General features: G+C 38.3%; 1 protein-coding gene across 1 annotated transcript in view; it reads right to left on the bottom strand.

Annotated features, from left to right (window-relative positions):
• KIAA0586 (KIAA0586 ortholog) overlaps nt 1-14167 on the bottom strand; it is a 224524-nt gene that overhangs the window by 42098 nt on the left and 168259 nt on the right. The window contains exon 30 of the mRNA XM_006891816.1: nt 13515-13635. Coding sequence (XP_006891878.1) covers nt 13515-13635 — 121 coding nt within the window. The remainder of the gene's footprint in view (nt 1-13514; nt 13636-14167) is intronic.

The following is a 14167-nucleotide window of genomic DNA, read 5'->3' as shown; positions in this document are numbered from 1 at the left end:
GGTCTGTTCCACAATCAGCTCCTGGCCTAGTTTTCACAGCTGATATTGAACTTCTCCAGCGGTTCTTTCCACATACGTAATCGATCTGATTCCTATGCATGCCATCAGGTGAAATCCAGGTACATAACCTGCGTTTATGCCTCTTAGCAAACAAAATCCTTAACAACTACTGTTGAATCAATTCTGACACTGGCAACACCATGTGTTTCATTTTGTCCACAGACAAGATTTTCTTCCATGAAAGTTCTTCTCTCATTTGGATAGAAATGAACCATCAACTGTTTGGTTAGTATCTGAGGTTTAAATATTTGCTCTGCCCAGGGGCTCCTTTTGCATATAAATGATATAAAAAAAGAAGTTAACTTAAGTATAAATGTACACTAGAATATTACTCAGTCATAAAAAAATGAAAGGAGTGTAAATCATGCTTTTAATTAATTAAATTAATAAATCTTGAAAACATTATGCTTAGGGAATGACTCAAAACTCACCAGCAGCCCTAAAGGAGAACAATGGACAGTATCCGTCTGCTGTGATTTGCTGCCTTAGAAACACAGTGAAGATTCTCTATGAACCAGAGCCAACTAGATGATGATGAGGAGTTCCTTTTTAGTGAGGGTGGGCATTAGTATGCTAACGGGTTTTTCTCAGTGTTCCTATTCCCACTCAAGTTTTCTTCTTCACTGTACATCTGTACCATAGAGGGGTTTTCTCTACACTCTTATCGGCAGATTGGTGTTGCTTGTTACTTAGTATTCATGGCCTAGTGATTGGGGTGCTTCCCTGTGCTCCAGTCTAGCTGTGGTGAGGCTTTCTCAACGACTGTGCCTCTCCTCCCCACAAACTCACAAAAGAACACCTCAAACTCACTGCCGCTGATATTATTTCTGCGCATAGAAAACCTCCCAACAAGCTTTTGAGGCAAAATCTTTATATGAGAAGATACTGCCCACAAACCTCACAGTTAGCAGCCTAACATCTTACACACTAAAAGGGCTTTCTAAGAAATCCATCCTCCCTGGAGCAGCCAAACCGTGCAGGTTTTGAAAAGGAATGCCTCTCCTAGCAGTGAAACCTCTAATAAAGGTATTAAAAAACTCAAAAGGTAGCTTGAGAAAATGAAGTCTTACAATGAAATCTGCAAAAACCTGGAGTTACAAAACCAAAAAGGGAAGAACGTACTTGGCATTACTCAAGCTGAAAGAATAGAAGAGGAAAAAAGTTCAAGCCTTGAGTTGTAATATTTAAGGACTCTTAATGGTAAAATAATGAATGATGCAGGAAAATGATAAAGCACATGAAAGGAATAGAGTGTCACTATATAAAAAAGAATTGGCCAACCCTGAATCACGTCAAAAGTAGCATATAATCAAGAACCAGTAGTACTGAGGAGAGACGTTTAAGCTGCACTGAAGGCATTGGTGAAAATAAAGTTCCACGAATCAACAGAATACCAAGTGAGGTGCTTCACCAAACAGATGAAGCCCTGGATTGCTCACTAGTCTACGTCAAGAAATGTGAAAGACAGATAGTTGGCCAACTGCCTGGAAGAGATCCCTGTCTGTGACTATTTTTTTTTTAAAGTGATCCTTTAGAATATGAAAATTTTAACACAATATCATCAATATTATAAGTAAAATCTTGAAGATTATTTTAAAATGGCTAGAATTGTACATTGACAAGTAACTGCTAGAAATTTAAGATTCTTTGTAGAAGAAGGATTCAGAAGAAGCTGTGAAACAAGGGATATCATTATCTATGTCAGAACGATCTTGGCTGCAAGTAGAGAATATCAGAAACATGTTTACATGTGTTTTATTGACGATGATAAGCATTACAATATATAGATAATAATAAATTATAGATAGCACTGAGAAGAAAAGGAATTCCAGAACACTTAATTGTGTTCATAGAGAAATCTGAAAACAGACCAAGAAGCAATTATTCAGAGAACAAGGGAATACTGCAGGGTTTCAGATTAGGAAAAGTCTGTCAGGGTTGTATTGAGCTGTGGTGCTGGAGAAGAGTATTGAGGGTATCATGGACTGCTAGGAAGACAAACAGATTCATCCTGGAAAGGGTCAAACTGGGCGGCTCCTTGGAGGCAAGGATTCCTAGGCTCTGTCTAACATACTTTGGACATGTTGTAAGGAGGGACCGGTCCTTGGAGAGGGACATCATGCTTGGGAGTGTGGAGGGACAGCACAGGAGGGGAAGGCCCTCTATGAGGTGGATTGATTCTGTGACTGGGGCAATTCGGATGGGTCGATCGGAGATGGTGCGATTGGCACAGGACAGAGCAGAGTTTAGGGCTGTTGTACATAGGGTCGCTATGAGTCACAAGTGACTTGATGGCACATAACAACAACAACATACCCATTCAATCTGTATGCTAAGCAAATATTTCCAGAATCTAGACTTATATGAAGACGATTAAGGCATCAGGATTGGAGGAAGACTTATCAACATGTTGTTTTACTCAGATGACACAACTTCGATTGCAGAAAGGAAAGACTATGGATTACATTTCTATTTCAACATTGTTGTTATGTACCATCGACTCGCTTACAACTCATAGCGACTCTATGTACAACAGCCCTAAACCCTGCTCAATCTCTTGCAATTCTTACCATCTCTGACACACATATCCCCATTTCCCCAGTGATAGAATCAATCCATCTCATCGAGGGTCTTCCTCTCCTTTGCTGTCCCTCCACTCTCCCAAGCATGACGTTCCTCTCCAAGGACCGATCCCACCTTACAACATGTCCAAAGTATGTCAGATGGAGCTTCAGAATCCTTGCCTCCAAGCAGCAACCTGACTTCATCTTCTCCAGGACGAACTTGTTTGTTCTCCTAGCAGTCCATGGTATATTCAATACTCTTCTCCAGCACCAGAGCTCAAAGGCATCAACTCTCCTTCTATGATCCCTAGTAATTATCCAGCTCTCTGATGCATAGCAAGTAATGACAAAGACTATGCCTGTATCAGGTACACCTTAGTCTCCAAACTGACATCATTGCTCCTCAGTACCCTGGAGAGGTCTCTGACAGTAGATTTTCCCAATGCATTTAGTCTTTTAATTTCCTGGCTGCTGGTATGAAGAATATTGACTATAGAGACAAACAAACTGAAACTTTCAACAATCTCAATCTCTTCACTATCTATCATGATGCTGTCAATCAGCCTAGTGGTGAGAATCTTTGTTTTCTTGATGTTGAGCTTCAATCCATATTGAAGGCTGCAGTCCTTGACCTTCTATAGCAAGTGCTTCAGGTCTTACTCAGCTTCAGCAAGCAGGTTTGTGGCATCTAAATAATGCAAATTGTTGATGAGTCTACCTCCAATCCTGATGCCACATTTCTCCTCAGAGAGCCCAGCCTTCCGGATAATCTGTTCTGCATATAGATTGAAAAGATACAGAGGGAGGACACATCCGTGACACACACCCTTCCCAATTTTAAACCATGCAGTGTTCCCTTGCTCTGTTCTGACGACGGCCTCCTGGTCCAAGTATAAATTTCACATAAGCACAATCAAGTGTTCTGGGATTCTCATTCTTCTCAGTCAGCCGTAGTTTGTGGTAATACATACAGTCAAATAATTTGCATAGTCAATGAAACATAGACAGACATTCCTCTGGTATTCTCAGCCAAGACCCATCTGACATTAGCTCTAATATCCCTAGCACCATGGCCTCTTCTAAATCTCAACATTAAGAAATAAATAATTCCTCTACAACCAGGAGAGGATAAAATAGATGAATGGGATCTTCTAAGAATTAAATCCCTATAGAGATCCAAAACCTTCTCCTACAAGGTAAAAAAGGAAGCTACAGACTGGGAAAAAATATTTGCTAATGACATGTCTGACAAGGGACTTACATCTAGAATTTATAAAATACTCGAGCACCACAACAAGATCAAAGTAAACAACCCAATTGAAAAATGGACACAGGATATGAACAGACTGTTCACCAAAGAAGACATTCAGATGGTAAACAAGCACATGAAGAAATGTTCAAAATCCCTAGCTCTAAGAGATATGCAAATCAAAACAACTATGAGATATCATCTCACCCCAGTAAGAATAACAAAATTTAACAGAACAGGAAACATCAAATGCTGGCGAGGTTGTAGAGAAACTAGAACCCTTATTCACTGTTGGTGGATGTGTAAAATGATGCAACCACTATGGAAGGCTGTATGGTGCTTTCTCAAAAAGTTGCAAATACCATTTTACTCAGCAATTCCACTACTGGGAATTTACCCTAAAGAAACCATAACTGCCACTTAGCAGATACATGCACACCCATGTTTACTGCAGCTTTGTTCGCAATAGCAAAGAGCTGGAAACAATCCAAGTGCCCATCAACAAACGAATAGACAGAGAAGCTCTGGTATACTCACACAATGGAATACTATGCAGCATTGAAAAACAAGGACCTCATGAAATATTATGCAAAATGGATGACCCTGGAGGACATTATGCTGAGTGAAATATATCAGTCACAAAAGGACAAATATTGCAGAGGTCCACTGTTGTAAAACGGGACTGACATCGGGGTTGAGGGAAGACAGAAAAGGAGGGGAGGAATGATTTATATTGCATTGAAACAAATGAGGGAGAGATCTGTTTAAAAGGGACATAAGAGTGGGTATTCTCGTCATTACAGAAGTCCAGAGTGAAGGCTACATAGTGGAGTGAACTTGGGGGGAGGGATTGCATAACAATGAAAGAGTTTTTCTTTTACTTTTCAAGGAGATGAGTGGTTTGTGCAGGGAGGGGGCAGGGAGAAAAGTACAATGAATGACTGGAAACCCCAAGTCTCTGTAAACTTTCATTAAAATTAATAATTAAAAAAATTATTAAAAATCAATAATTCCTCACCAATGGACAAACAGGCAACACTGTGATAAATGGAGAGATGGTAGAGGTTGTAAACTATTTCATTTTACTTGGACCCACAATCAATACCTATTGAAATCAAAAGACATGTTGTATTGAGAAAATCTGCTGTCAAGGATCTCTTCAAATTGCTAAAGGGTAAGGACATTTTTTTAAAAAAAGAGTAAGGTTCATCGGTTTAAAGACTGATCCAAATCTTGGTATTTTCAAATGCTTCCTATACATCTGAAAGCTGGACAATGATTAAGAAAGACTGCAGAATCAATAGTTTTGAACTATAGTATTAGCAAAGAATATTGAATAGACCATGGATTATCAAAAGAACAAACAAATCTTTCTTGGAGGAAGTTCAATCCAGGAGCTTCTTTGAGGCAAAGATAGTGAAACATATCTCACATACACTGGGCATGCTATAAGATGGGCTACTCTCTGAAAAAAGGACATCATGTTGGGAAAACTAGAGAGTCAGCAAAACAGAGACTATCAAGGAGAGGGATTGACACAGGGACTGTAGTAATCACCTTGAGCATGGCAGAGAGTGTGAGACGGGGGCAGAAGAGGGAAAGGTTTCTGTGTTTCACAGCACCTAACAACAATAATAAAGGTACTGATATAAGATTGTAGGCTCAAACTACTTTCTTTTTCTCTCCCAAGAGTAAGATTTTTCCTTTACTCTTCTCTTAGGGTTTTCACCTATATATCCTGGAGGGGACAGGTGTGCTGTCTGCCAGTAAAATTTTGCTCCTACAACAGAAGAATACAAAGGATGCTTCTGGTCTCTCTAGCAGTGATGGACATACCCTTCTCCATGCTTGTACTACTGAAGAAGACTCTCTTTAGTCTCTTGCCTTATTTCCAATCTTTTTCCCTCCCCCTCTAGAGCTCTGCAGTAAACAGCCTACCAATTCTCTTGTATTTATGGCTCTACATGGCTATAAAATTTGCAACTCATAAAAAAAATAACCACACCACGAAGCATAACCAACTTGTCCTTTGTCTGCCAGATGTCCCCTATACTGGTGCTCTGGCTCTGGTGAGCCTATGCTCAAGCCCCTTCTCTTTCCAAAGGAGTCTGTTTTCCCCTCAATTTTAGACTATTTACTTTCTCTGCACTATCAACTCTTTGACAGGTTCCCAAAATGGTATGATTTTGTAGTTTATCTGGCATCTTATTAAGAATGGAACTGGTAATTTTTACACTTCATCCATCCTAGGTGGAAATAACCTCATATTCAACATTTTAAAGTCAATTTGATTTTAAAATTGAAACTAGTATGAATTTATGGAAGACAGCTCAATCTTTTCCCTTTCAGAGATTATACACATACTTTTGGATTCACTGTCAAATCTCTTAAAATGTATGTCAACTTAAAATTTTTAAGCATGATTTTGAAATTACCATAGTGAGGTTAATAACTGATAATTAATGTACTTTAGCCAGATTTTAAAATGCAGGTACAAACAAACAAAACATCATTTTATTAAAGAACAAAAATTATTTCATGTGAACATGTGGTCCGAAATAGCTCCTGTATGCACATAATGTTTAAAATATTCCAATTCTCTCAATCACGGTTTGCAAGGTATAAAATGTGCTAAGATGATTAGGAATTAAACAGCAGCTAATGCCAAAAGGAAACATTTGTGAATATGTTGCTACACTGATTACTGTAATTATTTCTTTTGGTGCTTTGACATATTCTCCCAGTAACATATATAATCTTTAAGTAAGAAAACTGAAGAATGATGTGATTTCCAAACAACACTGACAATCCTATCTGTCCCAGGATGTAACCATAAAACACATAGTTTAACTTCTTCCCCACTAAGTGCAGCGTAGCATGCGTTATTATGTGATAATTTATTGCTATTAATTTATAGCACCAGAGTTATAATTTTACGGTTACAAATGTTTTGTCATAATAACTTATTTATAATGATGTCTTAAAAAATAAAGAGAAAAGCTATCTAACAACAGCCTACTTTAACATACCACTTTAAAATAATCTAATGGTTCTTGGGTGAATAACAAATAAATTAATTTAAAACAAGTTTCCCACTTGTAATGAAGTTAACCTGCACAGTATAAGAAGTAATAAACAATAAACTTGCACAATAAAATGGAAAAAAGGGTAGGGGGAAACCAGAAATGACTTATTAAAATAACTTCTTTAAAAGATTGCTTTTACTATAAAACAGATCAATCAAGTCACAGAATAAGTAGCATCATATGGTCAAAAGAATCCAATGAATTCAACACCAAATTAAAAGATTTTACTCTTAGATTCCAAGGATATAATCTACCAGAACAATCAATTAAATTCTTCTCTAATATTAAATTCTGAAAGTAATAAAGTGAGGAAAACATTTACAGATTTCCCAGAAGCATAGTGGTGAATCTGTGTTCAATCCTATCTTCAGTCAATTTTTAATGGGTTATTGTTTAAAGAGCTGCTACTGCAAGTAGACTGCTTTCTTTATAGACAAATAGTAAACTACTTCAAAGTATACTACATAATACTGCCATAATCTCAGGGAAAGTACTTTTAGCATCATTTTCCACCAGAATGGACATGGTTTTGATTTTCTTGTGATAAGGTGAATTTGCTCCGTATCACTGAGACTTAGGTGTATGAATTAAGAATGAATTCCTGTAGGGTCACCCAAAGTCCGGAAAGCCCTGGAATATTATTCTGGCACTCCATCTCCCTCTAATCTCTGAAGCATTTGGCACTGACTCAGGGTTTCGCCAGAGCAAAAAAATAAAACCTAGGAAACTTATGGAGAAAAAAGTCAGAAACGACTATAGACTTGCCAAGGCAATCAAATTCATTCAAGAAAATATTCAGCATGTAGATATGTACCAATTATACAGTGAAAGACTTGGCTTCTATTTTAAATTCTTTAAAATAAACCCCCTTTTAGTGGAAGCTAACTAATGCAGCTCTGTTCTTCCATTTTTGTATTAAATATAAAATTCAATACAAAAAGTTTGAAATTAGTTGAACTCTAAACATTTTCAACATGTTTAAAACTTTAGTTTGGGGAGATTTTTTAATTTTCTTTACTTCTTTTAGAATTTTTATTGGCCTCTTAAATATCAACTGAAAGTGGTTTAATGTCATTTTTAAAAGTTAAAAAAATTACTGCCATCTTTCAGTCAGATCTTCATGTGTTTGAAACTAAAAACAGTATCAAAATCATAGAGAGAGATATTGAGCTTTAAGATCTTAGAATTATTTTCCTAACAACTGGGGGGTGGGGGGAATAGTCTTACTAATTACATCATGCTCCAAGGAAATAAAATTCCATTTATAATATGAAGAATAACAAAAAATTCCAGCTCATCACTGATCATGAGTGGTAATGTTCCTAGAGTTGCTGTCTCCTAGATTCTGATGCTTAACAGCCCACTTATGCAGAGCAGAACTGCTCTACAGGGTTTTCAAGGCTGTATTTGCTGATGCAGATTGCCAAGCCTTTCTTCCATGGAACCTTTATGGAGGTTTGAACATCCAAAATTTTGGCTAGAAGTTAGGCACTTAATCACTTTTTTTTTATTTTATTTTATTCATTTTAATGAACATTCACGGAGATTTTGGATTTCCATTCATTCATTGTTTCACTTCTCCCTGCACAGCCCTCCCTGCACCCCCCGACAACCCCCCTCAGTTTGCTCCTCTCTTTGAAAAGTAAAAGAAAAATTCCTTCTTTGGTTTACAATCCCCCCGTGCCCTTCCCACCATGCCGAGTACACTCCACTATGCAACCTTAATTCTGGTTTCTTGTGATAACCATAATACCCTATTATATACCGCTTTTAAATTATTCTCTCCCTCATCTGTTTCAAAGCTGTATACATAATTTATCCAGTTTTTCTTGGTCTTACCCCAACCCTGATGTTAGTCCCATTCTACAACAGTGGCACCATGCAGTGTTTGTCCTTTTGTGACTGAGGTATTTAACTCAGCATAATGTCCTCCAGAGTCACCCATTTTAAATAATATTTCATGAGTTCCTTGTTTTTCAATGCAGCACGGTATTCCATTGGGTGAATATACCACAGCTTCTCTATCCATTAGTTTGCTGATGGGTACTTAGATTGTTTCCAACTCCTTGCTATTGTGAACAAAGCTGCACTAAACATGGGTGTGCATGTATCTGTTTGGATGTTGGTTATGGTCTCTTTAGGGTATATTCCCAGTAGAGGAATTGCTGGGTCAAATGGTATCTCTATTTCCAACTTTTTGAGAAAGCGCCACACCACTTTCCACAGTGGTTGCACCATTTTACACTCCCACCAACAGTGAATAAGAGTTTCAGTTTCTCCACAACCTTGCCAGCATTTTTTGCTTGCTGTTCTGTTAAATTTTGCTCGTCTGACTGGGGTGAGATGATATCTCATAGTTGTTTTGATTTGCATCTCTCTTAGAGCTAGGGATTTTGAACATTTCTTCATGTGCTTGTTGGCCATCTGAATGTCTTCTTTGGAGTGTCTGTTCATATCCTGTGCCCATTTTTCAATTGGATTATTTACCTTTATCCTGTTGCGGTGCTCAAATTCTAGATATAAGTCCCTTATCTGACATGTCATTCCCAAATACATTTTCCCAGTCTGTGGCTTCCCTTTTTACCCTGTTGGAGAAGTTTTGGGATGTCCATAGGGATTTGATTCTTAGAAGGTCCCATTCATCTATTTCATCTTCTCTGGGTTGTAGAGCACTTAACCATTTTTACCACCCAGGGACTCTGTGGATGGTGATGCTTTCAGTGGCATCAAGCAGATTCTGACTCGTAGCAACCCTCCATTATTTTCTAATTCTGTCAATCTTTATGGGAGGAGGTTCCCTATCTTTCTCCTGAAGAACAGCTGGTGGATTTGAACTGCTGTGTCACAGCACATTTTGCATGCTTATAGTTAGGTGCTGAGTAAATTACTTATAACAACCCTATGGAAAACAGATCAGAACCTTGTCCGAGCCTGTGCCATCATCATCTCTGAAATACCTGAGCCAACTGATACACTGTGTCAATCCATCTCTTTGAGGGTTTTTCTCGTCTTGACTGATCTGTCACCTTTCCAAGTCTTTTTTCAGGAGCTGTCCTCTGCTAACAACATGCCCAAAGTCTGTGAGATGAAGTTTTCCCATTATTTCCTCCAACGAGCACTGTGGTTGGCCTTTCTGGTATGTAATATGTAGTATGCACTACATTACCAGAATTCTTTTGAATGGTGACAATACTCAATAAAAGGACATTAAGTCAGTTTTTATCTTACGAGCATTTTTACACATATTTATATGTTGCTATAATTAATTTTTTCTTTTTTTTAAAGATTTATCATTTTTTAAGTCATTGCTGTACTTTTGCTGCCCGCCCCTGCCCACCCTGTACTACATGCCTTGTTCCAGACGATTCTCATAATAGAAAATGTATAATCATATATTCCTTTCGGACAGTTCTTCCCCTCATCTGTTCTAATGCAGTGTTGATTATATATCCATTCTTTATTTTCTCCGTAACCCCTCCCATGTCTGTCCTATTTTATAAAAAGCAGTGTATGTAGTATTTGTCCTTTTGTGACTATTTCACTCAGCATAATGTCCTCCAGGCTCATAAACTCATAAAACATTATACAATGTTTTGTTACTTTACATTTTTTTAATGTTGCATAGATTGTTGTTGTTGTAACTGTTATGTGCCATCGAGTCGCTTGCGACTCATAGCGACCCTATGTACAACAGCCCTAAACTCTGCTCTGTCCTGTGCCAATCACACCGTCACCGATACACCCATCCCGACTACCCCAGTCACTGAATCAATCCACCTCATAGAGGGCCTTCCCCTCCTGCGCTGTCCCTCCACCCTCCCAAGCATAACGTCCCTCTCCAAGGACCGGACCCTCCTTACAACATGTCCAGAGTATGTTAGACAAAGCCTCAGAATCCTTGCCTCCAGGAAGCCGCCCAGTTTAACCCTTTCTAGGATGAATCTGTTTGTTTTCTTAGCAGTGCATGGTACCCTCAATACTCTTCTCCAGCACCACAGCTCAAAGGCATCAATTCTCCTTCTAGCAAATGTATCATACAATTTGTTTGTTGATGAGCAGTTGAGTTGCTTCTACCTCTTTGCTACTATGAATAATGCAGCAATAAACAAGGGTATGCATACATGGGCTTGACTCATGGCTCTGGTTTCTTTAGACTGTATTCTCAGTAGTGGAATTACTGGGTTAAATGGTGTATCTATCTCCAACTTTTTGAGAAAGCACCAGACCACCTTCCATAGTGGTTGTACTATTTTACATTTCTACCAGCAGTGAAATCTCCCCATAACCTCACCACCATTTACTGTTTGCTGTCCTGTTGGACTCTGCTATTATTCCTGGGGTGAGATGATACTTCATAGTTGTTTTATAAGATTAATTAATAAGTCACCATGTTGTCATTAGATGCCACTGAGCACAACTCACAGTGACCCTATGAAAAACAGATTTAAATTCCATCCTTTCCTGTGCCACCTTCATACTTTCTGACACACTCAAGCCCACTACTGCAGTTACTGTGTCAATCCACTTGATTGGGGGGTCTTCCTTTCCTTTGCCGACTCTCCACTTTTCCAAGGATGATGCCCTCTCCTAGCAATATGCTCAAAATATGTGAGAGGAAGCTTTATTATCTCTGCCTCCAAAGAACACTTTGGCTGTGCTTTCTACAAGAAGTATTTGTTCTTTTGGCAACATGAGGAAATGTCATTCCAAAACATACTATCAACACTATTCACTGTATAGTGCATTAGTGTGAAACTGCTACCTGAAGGCCTTCTGAATCCATCAGCTGCTCCTTGGGAGAAAGGCAGACAGCCACAAAGACTTATCCCCTCTGATGCCCAATAGAGGGTTGCCATGAGTTGAGATCAACTCAATTCAGGGGGGTCTGAATTTTTTATTTTGTGTATAATGGATAAGGAGTCATGGTGGGACAGTGAGTAAGTACTAAACTGCTAAGTGAAAGGATGTCAGTTCAAATCCCCAAGGTGCTCTAGCAGAGAAAGGTAAGGCAATTTGCTTTCACAAAGATGACAGTCTTGAAAATTCTATGAGAGTTAGCGACTTTTCTGTCTGATATGGTCGCTATTAGTCAGAAATTACTTGATGACATTGAGTACATAGGTTAAAAACCAAGAGTGACAACAAACACAGGAAACAGAAAACATAGTAAAGAGTTAATACCAATGGCATAATACCATGAGTAATACCATGATACTACATAATAGAAAGCATAACATGGCATAATCTTAATTAACTATCTTGATCATTTCTCCATCTAAATTCCTCCCAAAATGCCAAATGCATGGTTAAGGGTGTCTAATAATAAGTATTTACTAAATATTATTTGAAGATTAAAGAAAACCTCAGCTATGAAAACAAAGTACAGCATCTTACGGCTCAAAGTCTTTCTGATTCTTAGATTATGGTTAGAAAGTTTTCAAACAAAAGAGACCTTATTTTCAGGATTTAAGCTATATTGTGGGTAAGTGAGAGAATTAAATTACAAAATAGTAAGTGATTAAGCAAAGTAAAAAATGTTATGGAAACAAAAGGATTATTAAGTTATTTTCATACTGATGGTGAAATTAGAGTGTAACTACCCAATTTTGATAATAATGGTTTATGTAATAGTATTTAAAATGTAAATAATTTGTTTTCTAAATTGTACCTGATGGCCCACATGACGACAGAGTACCAAATAGCATATGTAAAATCCATTAACAGTCATAATCCTTTTAAGATGTCATAATTTGAAGACTAAGGTGCATCTGATTCAGGCCATAGTCTTTCCAATAACTTGCTATGCATCTGAGAGCTGGACAATGGATAAGGATGACAGGAAAAGAATTGACACCTTTGATCTGTGGTATTGGAGAGGAGCACTGAATATCCTGTGGATGGCCAAGAGAACAAATAGATATGTCTTGGAGATGGTGCAGCTGGAGGGCTCTTTGGAGGCAAGAGTGATAAGGTTTCACTTCATATACTTTGGGCATGTTGCTAGGAGGGGCTATTCTTTGGAGAAGGACATGATGCTGGGAGGGTCAGTGAAGGAGTGGAAAACCCTCAACCAGGTGGGTTGACACAGTGACTGCTGCAATGGGCTCTGGTGTGTCAGGAAGTGTGAGGGTGGTGCAGGATAGAACAAGGCTCAGATCTTCTGTTCATAGGGTCTCTTAATCATACTTGATTCGATAGCACCTAACAATAACAACAATTTGATACAGACAATTATGATAGAGATATAGCTAAATGCACAGATAAAACCCTGGTAATCAATTGTTTAAGAATAAAAAGTTAAAAAAAAGAATAAAAAGTTAACATTATGGGGGAAAATTAGCTATAGTTAAAAGAAAATAGTATTTATTGGTAAAAAGAACTCATATGAGTTAATTATACCATCAGGTGCTTCATTCAAGTGGAGTAAATGAGAGAACACAAACATTGGAAAATCTAGTGGTAAAAGTAAAAACATCTAAAAGTACTCTCATTATATTGTTCACTATCAGGATAAATATAAACTATTATATTGTTTTATAGGAAAACAAATCTTACCTTGTTGCTGTGAAAGTGAAATACCAGATTTACTTTTAACAAGTATTAAATGACTTTGTGCTGGTTTATGCTCAACTTGTTGACATTTGTGTTCAACATCCTGGTCTTGTTTTTGTTGGTGCTGAAGAATATAAAAGATGAAGTCATCTTTAAGTACCTTTAAAAAAATCTAAGCAGTTAATTTGACAAATTATCCAAGTGCACATAACAACAACAACAATTTGCCTTCTGGTCATTTGTTATTTACTGGCCCTTCTAGTAGCAAGTGTGAGATAAAGATACATTGTAAATAATGCCTTATTTACAATATACTGTTTTAAATACTGGAAGCAGGAGTGGCATACACTTTTTAAACAACATGCCTCTGGAAGCTCTATGAACTTTGATAAATTGTTATAGAAAGGCTTCGGAGTGGACTTGAATCAGGACACACACCTGCAGCTCGGACCCACGACCCCCATCTTCAGGTATCGCATTGCTCCTCCCCCCCCAACCTGGCTCACGCCCCCACCCCCGCCAGCTCTGAATTTTGGGACTGGCCAAGGGCCGTGCACAGACGCAGTGGACGGTGGGAGTGGACTTGAATCGGGACACACCCCTGCAGCTCTGACCCATGACCCCCATCTTCAGGTATCGCATTGCCCCCCCCCGAC

Source organism: Elephantulus edwardii, unplaced genomic scaffold, assembly GCF_000299155.1.
Source record: "Elephantulus edwardii isolate Elephantulus edwardi_28Jun2011 unplaced genomic scaffold, EleEdw1.0 scaffold00104, whole genome shotgun sequence".
NCBI classification, from domain to species: domain Eukaryota; kingdom Metazoa; phylum Chordata; class Mammalia; order Macroscelidea; family Macroscelididae; genus Elephantulus; species Elephantulus edwardii.
The sequence above is the reverse complement of the archived record's forward strand: the minus strand, read 5'-3'. Positions and strand labels throughout refer to the sequence as shown.